The sequence below is a fragment of the Balaenoptera acutorostrata genome, chromosome 15 (assembly GCF_949987535.1).
Source record: "Balaenoptera acutorostrata chromosome 15, mBalAcu1.1, whole genome shotgun sequence".
Classification (NCBI taxonomy): domain Eukaryota; kingdom Metazoa; phylum Chordata; class Mammalia; order Artiodactyla; family Balaenopteridae; genus Balaenoptera; species Balaenoptera acutorostrata.
This window is the reverse complement of record NC_080078.1, coordinates 71233859-71252769: the sequence shown is the minus strand read 5'-3', so window position 1 is coordinate 71252769 and position 18911 is coordinate 71233859. Positions and strand designations below refer to the sequence as shown.

The 18911-nt window shown below is 51.3% G+C and overlaps 1 protein-coding gene across 4 annotated transcripts in view; it reads left to right on the top strand.

The window, feature by feature from the left end:
- Positions 1 to 13774, top strand: part of CHD6 (chromodomain helicase DNA binding protein 6) — a 211379-nt gene extending 197605 nt beyond the window's left edge. For 3 of the 4 annotated variants that reach the window (XM_057528676.1, XM_057528677.1, XM_057528678.1), the window contains 6 exons: positions 195 to 346; positions 738 to 944; positions 1948 to 2400; positions 4015 to 4209; positions 5179 to 5298; positions 10490 to 13774. In XM_057528676.1, coding sequence (XP_057384659.1) covers positions 195 to 346; positions 738 to 944; positions 1948 to 2400; positions 4015 to 4209; positions 5179 to 5298; positions 10490 to 11386 — 2024 coding nt within the window. In that variant the 3' untranslated portion in view covers positions 11387 to 13774. Of the gene's footprint in view, positions 1 to 194; positions 347 to 737; positions 945 to 1688; positions 1873 to 1947; positions 2401 to 4014; positions 4210 to 5178; positions 5299 to 10489 lie in introns of those variants that run through there. The other variant, XM_057528679.1, reaches the window with a different exon arrangement.
- The last annotated feature ends 5137 nt before the right edge of the window (positions 13775 to 18911 follow it).

The window sequence follows — 18911 nt, the reverse complement described above, 5'->3', positions numbered from 1 at the left end:
CCTAGAGCAGGTTGTGCCTTTATGGCTTAACCGACAGAGTGCTTCTGGAAATAGAAAGTATGGTAATTAATAATTCAATTTAAAATAAATTAGCATACACTGGGCTAATTAAAAAACAAGATCAGATGTCCTCATCTTTCAGATCACTACTATCTCCCGAGCGCCTAATTCATTTTTTTAACCTTCCTTCCTAGATTATCCAGGGAAATACTCTGAGGAGGAGAGCAAGAACTCGACCTCAGGCATCGTAGGAGACCTCAGGGACAGCCTGCAGGAGGCACGGGCTCCCACCATCGCTCAGCTGCTCCAGGAGAAAACCCTCTACTCCTTCTCCGAGTGGCCGAAGGTACCTCCCAGAGCCTGCATGCTCCACCCAGAGTATCCTCAGCTTTGAATCCTTTCCTTTAAACCTTTTAGAATATTTCTGAGAAACAGACTCAGACAAATGTTTAGTATCTTTAAAAGATACTAGTTATGTGACATTAAAGATATATGCGCCTAATTAGACCATAAGACAGAAGTGTCAGCTTATCTTTGTATTTACAGCGCTGTGGCTTTTAATCTTCATTGTCCAGACTTTACCATTTCTTTTAAGACTTGTAAAGTGAGTCCATTTGTGTGCGCCCTTTTCTAATCAATTCCTTCTGGTTAAGAAACTTGCCACTTGATTTCAAGGGATTTTGTGAATTTGGGTAACTTGGTACTTATTCCTCAGAGCTTTTGTTCTTTTTTTATAGGATCGCGTGATAATCAACCGCCTGGATAACATCTGCCATGTGGTGTTAAAGGGGAAGTGGCCCTCCAACCAGCAGTATGAGCCCTCGGCCGCGCTGCCCACCCCCGTGTTAACCGGCGGCGCTGGTCCCCGCAGCAGCCTTTCAGAGCCAGAGGCATCGGAACACGTCTTCAGCAGTGGCGCAGCGTTGGTGGCCCAGATGCAGAAGGTGAGGCTGTAAGAATGTTCTTGACCTTGAAACAAAGAAGGAGGACGCTTTGCACTTCTCGATTGAGTCATTCATTCAACAAATACTGAGTGGATAGGAATTTTTGTCTTTCTTTTTTTTTTGGGTCAAGCCATTAGTGTTCATTGAGGAATCTGGATTTTATCCTGTGGGCAGCAGAGGCTGTAGTTTTGGAGCGGGGAAGTGCGTGATAAGAGTGCGTTTGCAGCTCAACGGGAGTGGTGTGCAGGTTCATGGGAGATGGGGGTCAGGGAGGGGCTGTGCCTCCAGGGCTGGGAGGCAGGTGGGCATCTGAGGAAGGGGTAAGTTCTAGACCAGCTTAGTGGCAGAGTGGCTCCAAAGAAAGGGGGGGAGTTGGCTGGCGTGGCGTGATGACTGACGACTGTATGAGGAAGGGCAGGCGTGAACAGATCGGGATGTTCAACACTTGAGGACTGAGAACGGTGGCAGCAGATAGAAATGAGAGGAGTCAAAGCAGGCATGAGTTTTATTTGTGGTTTATAAACTCAAAGGTCAAGTTTAAGGACGCGTGGTTATTAGCACACTAGCTCTCACTCTCAGCTGCTCACTGGACTCTGCTGGGGACCTTGAGAAGCTCCGGATTCTGACTGAATTGGTCCAGGGTGTAGACTCGATATTGGCTTTTTTTTTTTTTTTTAACTTCCCAGTTGATTCTGATGTACAGCTGAGGTTGAGATTCCCTAAACTGTGATCTTGCGATTCCAGGTGTATAGTTCATGGACTCGCCGCTTTCACAGCATCTGAGAACTTGTTGGAAATGCAGAGACTCTCAGGCCCGCTGAAGTTGGATCTGCATTCTAACAAGCTGTCCAGGTGATTTAGTAGTCAAGTTCGAGAAGGTTTGAGTTAGAAGAAGTTCTGAGAAGGTGATCACTAGCCCCAAGGAAATGGGGCCTAGAAAGAGCTGGCATTCAGCCGCAGAGGTGGCGTTCAAACCTCTCTTGCCACTTGTGTGTGTTCGCAGGAGAGCTTCTTGGCTTCGGTATTCACAAAGGATGAACAGAAGCACAGGCGTCCTTATGAGTTCGAGGTGGAGAGGGACGCAAAGACCCGGGGCCTGGAGCAGTTCCCCGCCACCCACGGGCACCCCCCCATCGTCCTCAACGGCTGGCACGGAGAGTCAGCGATAGACCTCTCCTGCCCATCGGAGGGGTCCCCGGGGGCCACATCCCCTTTCCCAGTGAGCGCCAGCACCCCTAAGATTGGGGCTATCGGTTCGCTTCAAGGAGCCCTTGGCATGGACTTGTCTGGGATTCTGCAAGCCGGCCTGATCCATCCAGTGACTGGACAGATCGTCAACGGAAGCCTCAGGAGAGATGACGCTGCCACCAGGAGGCGGAGAGGGAGGCGGAAGCATGTAGACGGAGGCGTGGACCTCATCTTTCTGAAGGAGCAGACACTCCAGGCGGGGATCTTGGTGGGTATATGAGCCACAAAGTACAAACATTGACCTCTGTACACTGAGCAACAAACCCTTCTTCCTCAGACACAGCACTTTTTGATTATGGATCTTTTATCCCTATTTCAATTGTCCTGCTTATTTTCTCGTCCTCAGTTGCTCTCAGTCTCTTTTAGAAATAGGTATTAGTCCATCGAGGGCCCTTAACCTGCATGCAACCTGGAAAAACGAACCAGGAGGTCTCACCATTTCACACAGTAGCAGCCCAGCCTCCAGTGTCTCGGAGCCACTGGTGATCCAAAGAGTAAAGCAGAAGCAGGGCTGTGTTTGCAACAGCGTTGTTCCAGGTCAGTGGGCTTTCCAGGAGCTGGGATTTGGGAGTCAGGACGTCCTGAACATTAATCCTGGCTCTGCTGCTTGACCTGCTGGCCACCTTGAGCGCCCCCCTTTGCTCCTCTGTAAAGAGGGGGCTACAGCTTCTACCACAGAGGGTCGCTGTGAGGCTTCCTAAGGTGTTCTCAGCTCAGAGATCCTTGTAAACCACAGAAAAGGGCAGAAACTGCACACCTGGTCCAGAGAAGTCCCCTCAGACTTTGTTTAATGTGTCAAAGACCACTGACTTCTCTCTTTGTATTTTGATTTTTCCCATTTATTGAATTTTGAGCTCTGAAACAGGAATCACGTTTCATGTTTTCTTACTTTAAAAGGAGTAATAATGAACAGTACTTACTGAGTGCCTTTGCCAGGCACTGCATTCAGGGTTTTACATGACTGTCCTGTGTGATTTTCACAAAAACCCTGTGAAGGTGTTGTTACTATTCCCATTTTGGAGATGAGCAAACTGAGGCTTACAAGCATTAAATAATTTTGCCCAAGATTATCCAGGTGGTAAATGGCAGATCAGGGAACCAAACCAAGGACTTGGTTCTCTAGAGCCAGAGCTCCGCTGTATCGCTTGGTATATGTTTCCCTCTTAGACTTTCTATAGAATTTGGGAAGCTGAAATGACAGGTTCTTGCCCTGTCCAATCCTCCAAGTCTATAAGAAGGTTGTCTCATTTTTTAGAGGTGCAAAGCCAGTTTTCCTATAATGATTGTAGAATTCTAATGGAAGAAGTGAAACTTTTTTCCTTGGCCTCAGAGTATTTTGAAAAATTTATTATGCAGATATTTATTTAGCACTGACATTGTACTTTATCAGCAGACCCCATATAGGCATTGGGAATACAGAGATGAGTAAGACAGGCTTTGGCAGTGTTGAGAGAGAACTATGTAAGGCAGCTGCAGTAAGGTACTTTCTGTTGTGTGAAAACCTGTGACGAGTGCTACGGGGGAGAGGAGCGGGGTGGCCGGTGTCGCCGGGACTGTCAGTGATGGTGACAAAGGCGGCAAGAGGGAACCTGAGCAGACAGGACGGTACGGAAGTCTACCGCGGAGACGAGAGGGGAGAGGAGCCGTCAGGTGGAGGGAACGCCCAACACGTCAGGAGCTTCTATGGGGGCTTGATAGTCAGGCACAGGCAGAGTCATGTTCTGGTGGGAAGATGCAAACAGCACCATATGTGTTTTCCTTTGAGAAACTAGTTTTCATTCTGTCGTGATGAACTGCACGTACTTGTCTTCCCTTCGTCCAGGAGGTCCACGAAGACCCAGGGCAGGCCCCCCTGAGCACCTCACACCCTCCTGAAGGGCCAGTGCCTGCCACGTCGACCCCGGAGCCGGCCCCGGTAGCCGGCAGCCAGGCCGAGAAAGCCATTCCCAGCAAGAGCCTGCTGGACTGGCTGCGGCAGCAGGCTGACTGCCCCCTCGAGGTCCCCGGCTTCAGCGCGGTGAGTGTGTGTCGGTGCCGTCTGTGACACGGAGATGCTGAGGGGGGGCCGGGAGGACCAGGAAGCCTGAGGGAAGTCGGTGTCCACTGAGGACATCACTGTAAAGTGGGGGAAAACAGTTTAAATTCGGGTTACGTTTTCCAGCAACAGAAATTACAGCCCAAATCAGAATGCCATGCCGGAAAGTAGACGTGGAAATCTTACGAGGACAGAACTTGCCTCAGCTCAGCACCCCCTTCCCCCAAATGATCCCATTCATGAGCTCACAGAGAATTCTTTAGGTTGCATAAGCGCTGCCACTTCGTGGAAATGTTCCTGTGTATTCTTCTCAAGTTACTGCATCACCACTTTCAGGTGATGGATTAGTTTCAGTTACTGCTCAGGAACTTTTCCTCAGTTCCTCTTACTGCCTCTGCGCTCGGTCCTTCAGACTAAGAATCTGGAGGAGAGGGCTCCTGAGCACCGAAATCGTCTCTTGGTTTTTCGTTTCTCATTTGCTCGTCAGCCCCACCACCACCTTTGTCCTGGGTACATCTCATTAGTAAGACGTGTCAGGAGAAAGCTCCCAAGGAAAGGAGAAGGATGCACTCACAGATGCACACCCTCCAGAGACAGACGAAGCCCGCCAAGTAGGGAGCAGTGAAGAGAGGATCTGAGACAGTGATCAGGGGGAAAGCGGAGGGATTGAGCAGTGCCCTGGGAAACGGGTGGGTCAGCCAGGTGCTCTGGTCTGGAGGGCCAGGAGGCCCCCACAGGAGACGTGCCTTCCAGCTTGCTGCAGGAACACCGTGGCTTCAAGGACAGAGCCTGGCTGAGGGCCAAGGGGCTGTTCCCTTCAGCCTAACCTGACGGGTCCTGTGCAGAGGGCCATGAGCGAGAAAATAGCAAAACCAGCTGAGAGAGAACCACCCTCATCAGAAGAATCTGTGGCAGAATGTTTTGTAATGTTGGTTTCCATTTACCTCCTAGAATTTTTCAGACAAACCCAAGCAGAGGAGGCCACGCTGTAAGGATACTGGAAAATTAGACGTCAACTCCCTGAGTGGGGAAGAGAGGGTTCCTGCCGTCCCCAAGGAGCCAGGCCTGAGGGTAAGGAACACGGATATCGCGGTGGAGCCTGGCTTTACAGACTCAGAGAGAAAGCTCCAGCAGGGAAGGCGGTAGCCAGGCGACCTTACCAGGGGCACCAGGAGCTGCACAGAAGGTTGATAAGCAGTGATAAGTGGTGTTGGGGTGTTTTCACCAGCAGCATGACCTCCCTGGTCGTTTGTTTTCAACCTTTACCTCCGAAACTTTTGGGTTAAGTCTGTACTTAAACCATTCCTAAAGCCTGATTCCCAACCCGCTCCCCCCGCCTCCCCCCGCCCCATTTTAGACAGTTCAGGGAAAAATACCTTTTAACCCTTATCAGGAGTCTGTTTCCAGTGTTTAACGAACTTCATTACTGGAAATTTTCATTTTCCAATCAAAGTTTTTCTGGCTACCATTTAAGACATTTCCTCCTATTCCATCCTCGCTGGCAATGAAAAACAGCTGACTCCAAGCATTGCCCTTTTCCTATTATAGAATCATGAGCCTGGAAGCGACTTCAAAGACATCTGCAGATACTTGTAGTGGAACGAATCTGAGTTAATTATAGTTTACAGATGAGTACAAATTTGGAATAGAAAACTCGTAACCTCTAGGGGGCGGTAACATTTCAACCTGAAAATGTGTTGAGCTTGGGCAAATGATACACAAATGTGCCTTTAACCTCCTCAAAGTGCGCTCTGCCCAAATAGGGAGCTTCTGAGGATCCTCGTGGGGCTCTGCCCTCCCTGGGTTGTCCTCTGAACTCGCAGGCTCTCCTGACCGCCTTCCTTAGCGCTCTGCCAGCTACGGCTTTCCTGGGTATGAATTCCCTTCTTAGGGGGATTTCCTGGATGCCGTTTCTTTTTTTAATTCCAAGAGACCACCCACCCTAGTCATTTCCTGCTCGTTAAAGTTTCCAAGGAGCTTGTTTCTAATTTGGTCACCTGGAGGGTCACTCCTCCAGCAGCCCGACAGACACTGCCCTCTCTCATCCCCACGCGCTGCCGTGGCCACCGGGGAGGATGGCTGGGGCCCACTGCTTGTTAGAAGGTTTGTCGCGTTGGAAAAGCTGCCCTTTGCCCCCCTCTCTTGCTTTATCCTCGGGAACCCACACCTTAGACCCGCACGTGCTGTACAGACTGATTCTGCATTGGTTCTCATCCCTCTGTCTCTCTCGGCCCCACTCGCGGCCTCCCCTCGCTCTCCTTTTGTCAGGAGAGAACCCCAGTCCTTACTTGGTGGAGTCTCTGACCTCTTGGTTTAAGGACGTGGCTTCCCCCTTGACTTTCTCATTTCTTTCTACACGTCTAACAATTTCCCTCATGTTCTCTGGAAATTAACATTCATCACTCCCCTGCAAACGCTGAGCCCCTGCCAGAAAACTCATTTCTGAGCTGTCCTTACGAGCCAGCCTGTTACCAGAGATGCGCTTTCCCTCCTTTGTTAAATGAACTCAGGCCCTGCCTCGGGGTCCTTTGCCTGCAGTAAGGCCTGAACAGAAAGCACGCATCTGCCTGGTCCTCGGGACTGCTCGGCTTTCCCGAGACCCCTCCTGGGACTGGAGCCTCTGGGGCGTGCTGCACTCTGTGTCCGTCCCCTAGACACCTTACCATTTCTTATAGAAACACATTCAGATCCCGCAAGGAACTTCTTCCTGCCTTTAGCCTCTTCTGCCGTGTGTGCAGCCAAGCCCCACAGACAGCATCACACGGGCTGCGGTCAGGCTGCGGGACTCGGCTTTAAGAATGCCCCCTGGGGGACTTCCTTGGTGGCCCAGTGGTAAAGAATCTGTCCTGCAATGCAGGGGACCGGGTTCGATCTCTGGTCGGGGAACTAAGATCCCACATGCCACAGGGCAACTAAGCCCATGCGCTACAACTACTGAGCCCACGTGCCTCAACTAGAGAGCCCACGTGCCACAAACTATAGAGCCCATGTGCCCTGGAGCCCATACGCCACAACTAGAGAGAAGCCCGAGCGCCGCAATGAAGATCCCGCGTTCTGCAACTAAAGACCCGACACAGCCAAAAAAAAAAAAAGATGCCCGCCCAGTACATAGTGGTTGCTCATCATTAAATGTGTGTACACACACGCACATGCCTCTTATTTTATATGTGAAGTTATGTTTGTTTTACATACTTGTGCGTAGTGGGGGGGTTTTTTTGCTTGTTTCTTGCTGAGCCATTTGACAGTAAATTGCAGAGATGACATGTCACCCCTAAATACTTCAGCATGTGTCTCCTGAGAATGTTTTCCCCCATCACTCTTACCACCATCACACACGTCATTATTAGTAATATCTTGTAGCTAGCCCATATTCCGATTACCCCACTTGTCCCAGAAGTGTCTTTCAGGGCTAGTTTTTGTTTTGTTTTGTTTTGTTTTTAGGACTTTTAAACCAGGGTCCTCATACTGCGTTTGGTTGTTAGGCCTCTTTCCACTCAGGGAATGTTTGTTGGCCGAGCCTACTCACCTTCCTGGGAGGAGTAAGGAGGTTTTGGTCACCACCTCCTTCTCTGCCTCCGCCCAGGAGTGAAGTTTTAGAGCTGGAACGCGCAGGCTTTGGAATAAATGCTGCCGTGTATTGGTGAAGAAAGATGTTCTAGGGTTGGAGTGCCCGTGCGGTCATCCATGCCTGCAGCGTTGCTGAGCGTCTGCCCCTTCTTGTCTGCCTCTCCTTGCCCTCCCCCCGCCACCTCCCCAGGAAGAGGAAGCAGGTCTGTTCCCAGGGTGTAACTACCAGGAAGGAGAGCTGCCAAAGCCCGCCTTGCCCACGGTGTGTGGTCGCCGAGCTGCTGGGAGGGGCATCGGCCCGGGGTGGGCAGCCGCGGGCTGGCTGGGGTGACGCTCGCACCCGCAGGAAGAGGTGGAGCCGACTTTCTCTGCAGCTCAGCTCGCTGTGCTGGGGGTGAAGCTCTGTTCTCCTTCCCCGAGCCTTTCTGCTGCTCCCCCACTCTGAAGGGGGGCAGGCAGCCAGCCTGGGCCTTCTGGGCAAGTTCCCAGTTCTGAAAGGGCCCAGCGCTGTCTATGTCAGTGGTTCCCAACAAGGGTGGGGACATCCTGGTACCTGAGGAGTGCGACTTGAACTTGCTGAGCAAGGCCACAGGGACCAAAGGTCCTGCAGGATGCAGGCTGCCCGAAGTGAGCTCTCCAGCTCCAGATGCCCTGATGAGCTCAAACTAAAGCATGTTAAAGAACGTCTGCTTTATATATAGCAGATTGTTTGAAAAGAAGATGGAGGCATTATTCATCAAGATCGAAGTTTCCTTTCTTCCCAACAGAAAGACTTCCAAGATTGAACAGGCCCTCCCACTGGAGAGTAACGAGGAGGGTGAGGATGAGCCTTTGGGAGTATAAAGGGAAAAGACACAGCTGGGACCTCCCCCTGGCTCCCGGCTGTGGCTGGGCTACAGGGAACAGGTCTTGGAAAGCCTGTTAGTCGAGTGGTGGTTACCATGGCCAGGCCCTGGGCTGAGGTGGGCTTCCCAGCAGGGGCCTGAGGCTGTGGTCTCTCCAGAATGAGGCAATCTGCGCCGATGGGCTCAGGATAGACCAGTGAGAAATGACACTTTGAGCCTGGCTCCATCCATCGCATCCAACCGTCTCTCTTAGAGGCAGGGGCCAGGCAGGAATTGCTCCCCAGGCAGCATCCCCAGACCCAAGCGCAGCTGAGGACAAACCGGCTTTCAAAGTGCAGGTGGCTGGTCACGTGTGAGAGTCAGGTGGGCTGGGGCCACAGGGCCTGGGCTCTTGCTGCCTCTGTCACTCACCAACTGTGCCCTGGGGGCAAATCCTGCCCTTCTCGATTTGTGACGGAGAAAGGTGACTAAACACGACGGTTCCAGAGGTTTCTCCCTCTTCTGCTTTTCTTTTTTTGGCCACGCTGCGCGGCTTGTGGGATCTTCATTCCCAACCAGGGATCAAACCCAGGCCCTCGGCAGTGAAAGTGCAGAGTCCCAGCCACTGGATTGCCAGGGAATTCCCTCTGCTTTTCTAAACCAAGGCCTTTTGAGAAGACTTTTCTCCTCGAACAAAGTTCACCGTCGTAAAGCTTTTTGCCCATGATGACCTGGTTTTTCTTTAATATTCTTTGGGAAATTCTTCAAAGGACAAATGTAAGACCTCAAAAATAGCATTATTCCTGGGGACTTGGGAACATTCAAGTGCACATTTTTCGCATGTGTATGAATCTCTGAACTCCCTGTAAAATGGCTGTAACAGTAGTAGCGACTCGTAGGGTGGGCATGATGACAAGTTGAGATCCGACACACGGAGCCCGTCGCCCAGCGCCCGACCCAGGGCAGATGCTTATTTCGTGTTGCCACCAAAAAGAGCAGAGAGCCCTGCCGCTCTTCCGTTATCACCACCCCCTTCGTTAGCACCTCCGACGGCCAGTTTCCCTCACTGTTGAGACCCTCACTACCGAGACCCTCACTACCGAGAGGAGCAGCGCGTCTGAGCCAGTCCTCATGTCGGGGCAGATGTGCACACGTGTGCACGCAGCCCACTGAGAGCTTGACCCGTGTCGCCCACTCACCTGCCGCTGTGATTGCTTCTTAAGCAGAGACCTGTGGCAGTCATCTTCTAAGGATCTGACATAGGTACCATTGTCCTTTCTCACCCCACAGCTGGGGGTTTAGGTCAGGACTGAGATCTTCCTGCTCCCAAGCCCCATCCTCCTGCCCTGCTTTGTGGCTTCAGTTAAAAACCGTCCTGTGTCAGGAGGGAGGCGAATGTGGGGTCTGGCCGAGGGCTCGCAGCCACAGGTCTCAACTGCCAGCCTCAGCAGCACATGCGCTCAAATCAGGGTGAAGCAGAGAAGACTGGCACAGCCCTGTGCAAGGATGACACGGAAACTCATGAAGTTGTCCTTTTTTGTTGTTTTTACATTTTACAAGTGAAACTACTGTAATATTAACGTCAGTTATCCCTCGATAAAAAAAGTCTCGACTAAGACTTGAGGTCTCTGGCTGGTTCCAGCTCCCAGTGCTCCAGCAGCCTCTCCGCAGGGCGGGCGCCCCTCTGCCGTGAGCACATTGGAAGCGGCTCGGTGGTTTCAGGCTCTCAGCCTCAAGGGAGAGGCCCTTGGGGCACAGAGCTGGGCAGCTCGGGGTGGGCAGGCGGACAGGCAGGGCCGGTGAGGAGCCCCCAGCTGCTCACCCGCCATCCAGTAACCTTCAGCATCTTGTGTCTCTCTGTCCTTTTTCAGGGGTTTCTCCCGGAAAACAAGTTCAATCACACCCTTCCTGAGCCTGTTCTCCGAGACTCAGGCCCCCGCCGGAGGGGCAGGCGGCCCCGGAGCGAGCTCCTGAAGGCTCCCGCCCTCGTGGCGGACTCCCCCTCCGGGATGGGGCCTCTGTTCATGAACGGCCTGATCGCCGGGATGGACCTGGTCGGACTTCAGAACATGAGAAACATGCCCAGCATCCCCCTCACGGGGCTGGTGGGGTTCCCGGCCAGCTTTGCAGCGATGCCCACGGGCGAGGAGGTCAAGAGCACGTTGAGCATGCTGCCCATGGTGCTGCCGGGCATGGCCGCCGTGCCCCAGATGTTTGGGGTCGGGGGGCTCCTCAGCACCCCCATGGCCACCACCTGCGCCTCGGCTGTGCCAGCGCCTTTGTCAAGCACAACGAAGAGTGGCACGTCGGCGGCTGAAAAGACTGCAGAAGACCAGCCCAGCGGCCGCGACGTCACAGCGGACACGTCAGCTGAAGACAAGCCCGGTCCTAGTCCATTTTCCGATCAGGCCGAACCCGCAATAACTACGAGTAGTCCTGTGGCTTTTAACCCGTTTCTCATCCCAGGAGTGTCCCCCGGACTCATTTACCCATCCATGTTTGTCTCCCCCGGCATGGGCATGGCTCTGCCGGCCATGCAGCAGGCCAGACACTCGGAAATAGTAGGTCTGGAGAGCCAGAAGAGGATGAGGAAGAAAACAAAAGGGGACGACCCGGACCCCAGCCCAGAGCCTGCACCCGGGTTGCAGAGGGAGCCGGGCAGCGCCCAGAGCCGCCCCGAATCCCGGGCCCCCGCGCCCCCAGAGAGAGGACACGCAGCACAGGCCGGCGAAGGGGGCCCCCGAGACTCTAACAGTGTCACCAATTAGAACTTTTTCATTGAAGAAATTCTTATGACTTGTAAGTTTCTTATCCCATCAAGGTTTGTTACTTCCCTCACTTCACTGTCATAAGAACCTGTGTTTCCATAAGTACTATTACCTACCTGATTTCCCGTCTGAGAACTATGGTAACAGATGTTAATAGTCACAGGGTCTTGCCACGTCATCAGCTAAGTGTCGTTGACCTAGTGTAGGAGGCGCAGAATCCTCACTCCGTTACCCAGTCGTTCATTCCAGCAATCGTAGTTAGTGCAGACGTGGGGACACGCCCTGCCCCCTTCTCTTCCAAGTTTCCCACTTATTTGAGGAGGAAAAATGGCAAAGGAAAGCCGTCTAGGGATTTACCAGTGAAGAAGGGCCGAAGGAGAGGCAGAGAGCAGCTCTTTTTTCCGTGAGCTGTGCTGAATGGGAAGAATGTGATGGGGAACCAAAAAGCACAGAGAAAGAAGTGCTGGTGCATATTTTCTAGTTAAAATATTTCCCAGTTTTATCATGATTACTAAACGAGTAGGATAGGCAGAAGTATATAATTAATGGTTGAAACCACGTATGTTCATTTCTTTCTAAAACCTTACTGGTAGTAACACCTTTGTGGGTTTTCAGGCACCTGCAGCAAGAAGAAATACCGATGGGGCATTACTTGATACACACGCATCCCCCCTCTCCCAAGTTACCGGGGGGTTCTCAGTACGAGAGAGCTGTACACACCTTGAGCCGTTGCCGGCGACGATGGGGGTGGAGGACTGCACATGACTAGTGATGCCCCCACCGAGGCCTCTTAGGGACCGCTCTGGCCACTGCCAGGCCTCCTGGCTCCTTACTCCACGCTCCCCTTCGCCAAGAATCAGGCTCTTTCTGGAGCCTGCAAAGCAAACAGTCCCTCGGCACTCTTAGACTCGCCAGGGTTTGAGGTTTGTACCACCTCTTGGAATGCGACTGTGAAAAGTTTTTTTTCTTCTCTCCGGATTTTTCTCTACTCGGTTTATATTTTACAGTCGGACCCGGATCCCAAAGCGTCAATTTAGTGGAGACCGTGTTGCAAATTAACATTATTCCCCCTTCTTCCTCAGCTGCCCAGGCCAGGAAGAACCCTCCGGCCCCGGCAACCCTCACCTGCTTTCCTTTGCCCTCCCAGGTGGTCCCTCCCTTCTGATGGTGTCACTTTTCACCCACAGTTCACACTCTGAGACTTGAAAGAAGCTCGTGGTTCAGTCCCCAGGGGCACAGGGCTGTGCAGGACCGTCAGAAATGTTGGAAGTGTTACTAGTACCAGTTTCACCTTTTGTTGTCACAATTTACTGTATTTTTTACTTTTTCTGTTACAGTTTTGCTATAATTTATCAGAAGGTCCAAAAGTTTGACATAACTATTTCAGTTTGCATTATTTATTTATGATGCTTTTGTCATTGTCTTTTATACATTTGGGATTATAAATTATGTAAATGTCAAAATGAGCATCTCAAAGAAGTCTGTTAAATCATGGCCGAAAAAAAAAAAAACTCAATCAGCTGTATTTTCAAAAATTGGAGTCCCAGTTTTATGAATCAGAGTTATAGATCAGAAATTCTATAAACTGATCATATAAGAAGAAAGAATCCAGTAATTGAACAAATTCTATTTAATGACATCTTTGTAGCATAGGTCATCTCTAATGCTGACAACAGATTTCTTAGAAATGCTGCTCTCTCTATTTAACTAACATTTTGTTCAGTTTTGCCTCCAGTGGAAGCAGAAAAGGTTTTTTCAGCTGTTAAATCCTGAAAATCAATATAATTTATTTATGTAAAAAAAAAATCACTCAATTGATATATTTTTTGAACCTTTTAAGTACTAATTTTCTTTTTATCAAGTAGAAAAAAAACTGTATTTGCCCTAAATCCTTAAAATACAAATGCTATAAAAATTCATGTATCTTGAAAGCCTTACTGCAAATGAGTATTATAGACATCCAGCAGAGCCTGGGTTTTCTTTGTTGTCGTTGTTTTGTATGGAAAAGCTGCTTTCCCCAGGTTCCACTTAGAACCTACAGTAGGTCACAGGGTTCAATATGGATTTGATTTAAAAACCCACCAGCATGCTAAATCCCGTGTTATATCTTATCGAACCTGTATGTTAACTCTCTGGGTGTTTAGGCTTCTCTTTGACTGCTATTGTGTCCCTGTTTGCAAAATGAAAATGACACTCTGTGGATTATTTGCTCTGTAAGGCATAAGTGCTTCTTATGATTATTTTGACGTTTCCAAGAGCAAAAGCCAAATTTAAACTCTCTTCAGCAAACCTGAGCCTTTTCATCTAATTCCATGTCACTCACAGCCATAACTTTCCTTGATCATTCTTCACCCCATGTCTTACATAATAAATTGTCTGTGGTCTTGATCCTGGATTTTAAAAAAAAAGTTTAAAAGTCAAATTTGTATTTGAGGACTTAAGTGGCACTTGGATATCTCTTGCTGCCTGGGCATTTTTATGAATGCATCATATGCACACAGGAATCCACTGTCTTTCCTAGGTGCCCAGTTTATGCCGGGCACCCTGTTGGGGGCTTGTTAAATATCATTCATGAGGGTTGGCTTGATTTACCTCTTGAGCTACCAGAGCACCCAGTTAAAACAGATGCCGTAGAAGGGGTTGCAGCACTGCACCTGCTCCCCAGACTTGGGGCCTGAACGCTCGCAGCTGATGCCTCCACTCTCTTAAGCCCCATTTCATAGGCCCCACCTCAGGTCACACACCTGGGGCTTCAGGAGGGAAACTCTGTGGGTTGGAACAGGCCCCAAAACACAGAAATGCCTCAGTAGCTGAAGTTCTTACAGCTCGTTAAGAACTTCGTGATCCTTAGCTTTGGGTAGCTGTGTCAGAAGTTACCAACGAGGCTGGCAGGAAAGTGCCAGAGTCTCGGTGAGGCTGAGCAGGAACCCCACCAGCCTCACCCTTGCTGGGTCCCCTGCTGGTACCAGTAGGTGGTGGATGAACAGCCTAGAGCATGGGTGGGCCGTGGTTCCAGAAGGCCTTACGGACCTCTGCTACAGTTTGCTTTGTAGATCTTTAGACTTGGGGAGCCCTCCTTCTGGGTAGAAGAATAAGTAGTAAAGAGTCTTGGTTTCACTCTCGACCTCCAAGCCTGCCCCAGTAGATTCTACCTCCTCGTATGAGGGTGGGAGAGTACAATTAGTCATGTACGTTGGGCTAGTGTTTTAGTGTTTCATGCGTGTTTACCATAAGTGACCTCGTTTGTTCTCAGAGCATCTTGGTTGCTGGGTAGAGGGATGCTGGCGTCCAGTCTGCCTCACAAAAGCCAACGGAGAGGCTGCAAAGCTATCTCATCAACCACAGAGAACAGAGCTGGGATAGACAACCCCCCAACCCCAGCAGCCTGAGGCCAGGACGCTCCAACCTTTGTGATACTTAGTCTGGGACCCCCTCAGCCTCAGAGACCAGCTCTGACTGAATTACACTCGGGAAAATTGGCATCGGGAAACATGGAACAGTTGTGTCACACCCTCTGGAAAACTTTATGCTCTATTCATTTATACCTTAAAATGGTTTCTTGCAAGAATTACTGTTCATTTGCCTGGTCTAGAAACCACAAAAGGACCTCTTAGGTCAGCAGTGGGGTTCACCCAGCCCAGTGACTATCACCTTGGTTCTGGACCGTGGCTACTCAAAACCCAGTCTCCGAGGGACAGGAGTGCAAGGGCAGGTCCTCAGGACACACGGCTTGTGCTACCCAGTGGCCGGCATTGTGACCACGCTCAGCGGGGTATCTGTGGGGTAAGATAGGAAATAAGGGAAAGGGATGAATAAAGTACCGGCTCCTACGAGGAAGGTGTTCCCCGCGGTGCGTTTGGAAATGACTGAAGTTGGTGCTGTGGAAGCCCGTCCTGGTGTCCGAGCTCCCAAGGTCAAAAGGACAAAGGGAGCAACTAGGATGGGGGGCGGGGGGAGGAGAGTGGAGGCCCTGGAAGAGCTGTGGTTCCCCTGGCGGAGGCAGGAGCAGCATTCCCACCTTCTCTAAGCTTCAGTTTCCTCCTCTGTGGAACAGGGATTATTATAACTTGAACCTGTAGGGTTGTTGATGGGGTTGATGGAAATGATCGATGTCAAGTGCGTACCACTGCTTGTTATATTTGAGTCATATACCTTTACTCCTTTTAAATAGCTGGTGAGGTGAGGATTGCCAGTCCCGGAACGATAAGATAGTTAAATTAGGGGTGTAGCAGGGGAATCAAGGGTGAGGAGAATCTTGCTCCAAGCCCCGAGGCAAGTACAGAGTAGATCTGGGGTTGGACTCAAAGCACCTGCAGGAAACAGGTTTTCTGACTGCCTCTGTCCCTATGACTCTACACACAGGAAAGAAGGGGCCTTTCCACGCAAGCCCGTTGATCAGAGTGAACTAAAGGGGTGAGGAGACTATTGTGGGACTGGGGGACAGGGCAGCTCCCGGGTCTGTGTAGCCTCCCTCGGGGTAGGGTTGCCAGATTTAGGGGAAAAAAGACACCCAGTTACATTTTAATTTCAGATAAACTAATATTCTTGGTACACGTATATCCCATGCAATATCTGGTAGGTAATTATGCTAAGGTGTTTTTGGTTTATCTAGATTTCAAACCATTAAGGGACCAGGCATCCTGTTTTCTCTGGTCCCTTAATGTAATGATGCACATTTACTAGGAACTTCTTTGAGTGGGGCTTGTGCTTTATGGCCATATTCCCAATCCCCACAGTAACTCTGAGGTTATACCCATTTTACAGATGAGAGAACTGAGGCCCAGAGAGGCTAAGTAACACCCAATCACCCAGCTGATAAATGGCAAGGGATCTGGGGACACAGAGAAACCAATTCCAGAGCCATAAACTGGCCAGTAATGGAGTCAGGGTGGGCATCTGGTCTGAGGCGTGGAGGAGGCTGCCCCTCAGTGCAGCTTTGTAAAGTAGCAGTAAACAGGGATGATGAGCAAGGGGAGAGGGGCTGATCTGGCCCGTGCTGCCCCCTGGCTACAGTGGCCAGCCCTGAGGCCGGAGGAACCAGGTCACCCAGGGAAGAAGGTATTTCCTTCCCATCCTGCTGTGCGAGCCTGGGGGCGGTCATGGCGTCTGGGTGCTTGGACTCCCCAGCCTGGGTCCAAGGGGAAGCATCCAGCCTTAGAAGGTGGAAAAGAAGGATGGCAGTGGGTTGTGTAACTGCTCAGGCAGAAGGGCTTGGGGGGAGGGGAGGAGTCCTCTGAGGCTAAGAGGAGAGAGGCAACTTGGCTTGCGGGTAGTTCCCCAACCAGGGATTGAACCCGTGCCCTCGGCAGTGAAAGCGAGGAGTCCTGACCACTGGACCGCCAGGGAGTTCCCAAACTGTACTTCTTTTTTTTTTTTTTTTTTTTTTTTGCTGAGAGGCAACTTGCAAACAGACCATCTCCAAAGGCCAGAGCCTCATTTCAGCCCAAGCTTTGAGTAAGGACCTGGAAAGCAGGACCAGAAACCCCAACTGCGAGAGCTTCGGTCTGGCTTTTTGTGTGAAAACTGCTCGCCTCTCGCCCTAGGGTGCCGTCTGCACCCACCAGGCCCTGGTGACCTTCCTCCCCCTGCGAGGCCCAGCCCCACGTCCGCTAAGGGTCCCCAGCACCACCTCCCGCTGCCTGCTCTGCGGCCCGCTGTGCCAGGCCTCGACGCCCATGATCTCATCCCAAACGTGTTCCTCAGACGAGGATGAGGCCCAGGTGGTTGTCACCTCCTCCAGTGGCCCCGTGAGTGGAAGGACAGGAACCTAGAGGGGCGTCTGATTCCAAAAGCGCAGGCCCCTCACAGTCTTCCTAGAGCATACAGCCCATCGCCTGGTTTGGTACAGCCCACAAGCCAAGAATGGGCTTTTACATTTTTTAATAATGGAAAAGTCAAAAGAATACTATTTCACGACCCATGAAAAGCATACCAAATTCAGATTTCAGAGACCACGAGGTTTTCTTAGAGCACAGCCACGTTCCTTTACGTACTGTCCGGGGCTGTCTCCACCCCACACAGCGGGCTTGAATGGCTGTTCCAGAACCACATGGCCTGTAAAGCTGAAAATATTTGCTATGTGGCCCTTTCCAGAAAAAGCTTGCAGACTCCTGTCCTGGAGCATCCATTGTATTCACAGATTCAGTGCAAAAACTAAGTCATTTAAAATATTTTTATATTAATTCAAACGTGGTTTTGGGCTTCCCTGGTGGCGCAGTGGTTGAGAATCTGCCTGCCAATGCAGGGGACACGGGTTCGAGCCCTGGTCTGGGAAGATCCCACATGCCGCGAAACAGCCGAGCCCGTGAGCCACAATTACTGAGCCTGCGCGTCTGGAGCCTGTGCTCCGCAACAAGAGAGGCTGCGATAGTGAGAGGCCCGCGCACCGCAATGAAGAGTGGCCCCCGCTCACCGCAAATAGAGAAAGCCCTCGCACAGAAACGAAGACCCAACACAGCCATAAATAAATAAATAAATAAATTTCTTTAAAAAAAAAAAAAAACAAAAACGTGGTTTTGTATAAATATGAACCATACACTAGTATAGAAGAGTGACATCTACTTTTGAGATAAAACAGACTTCAAAGAAGTGCTGGACTTTGGGCCTGTCTCAAGTTTCCGCCTCCAAACCCCCAGGGCATCCTTTCACTTCAGAGGGAAAGTCAGAACCGCCTGTCCTGCACTCTCTCTCCTCCATGCCATGTCCTATTTGGGGCAAAGAAGAAGGAAGCCAGAGGACAGATGTGAAGCTGCCAGCGATAGAAAAGCAATTTTTAGAGAAAGGACCCAAAAAGGGCAGCTAGACGTGTGTTCGGAGAACACAGGCAGAGGGAGACACACGACGTGGGTTAAGGACCAGGAGGCAAAACCACCCATGCCTTGGGAAGGGGCCCGCAAGACGGTCCTCAATCAGGGGCTGTGGGCTGACTACCTGCAGTGTGGGCTGAAGATGGGCCTGGCGGACGAGCCAGCTTGGGTCATGGTCCCACCTGGAGCTCAGGCAACAGGAAGGCCAGATGCGGGGAGCTGACTGCAAGGCAGCAGTGGCTGGGAGCTGCCGGCAGGTGCCCTGGCCAAGGCTTACTGGCAGCCACGTCCTGGAAGCCGAGTTCAGAGGAAACAGGAAAGAGCAGCTGGGACCAAGTCTCTGCAGGGACAAGTGAGTTCCCGTCACACACCCGCCCACATTGTGACTAAGGGCAGCCGGCACACCTCATTGGGCCCCAGCCCATGGCCAGCTCGACCCTCTTGTGACAGAGAGCTGGTGAACTGGCCTCCCAAAGGCACAGGGCCCTAGGACACTGCCTGGGGACTTCCGGCCCGTCCTGCTGTGCCGCAGGCTGGGCTGTGCTCCGGACACAGATCAGATCGGGCACCACCCTGCCGCTGGGGGCCTCAGAGTCTGGTTGGGGGACAGGACTGACCCACAGAACTACCGAATCTGCCGGACGTTGCCCTCTCCTGACTCAGCACCAGGCAGAGGGACGTGAGACACTGAATGGATTCAAGGCTCCTGCGGGCCAGCA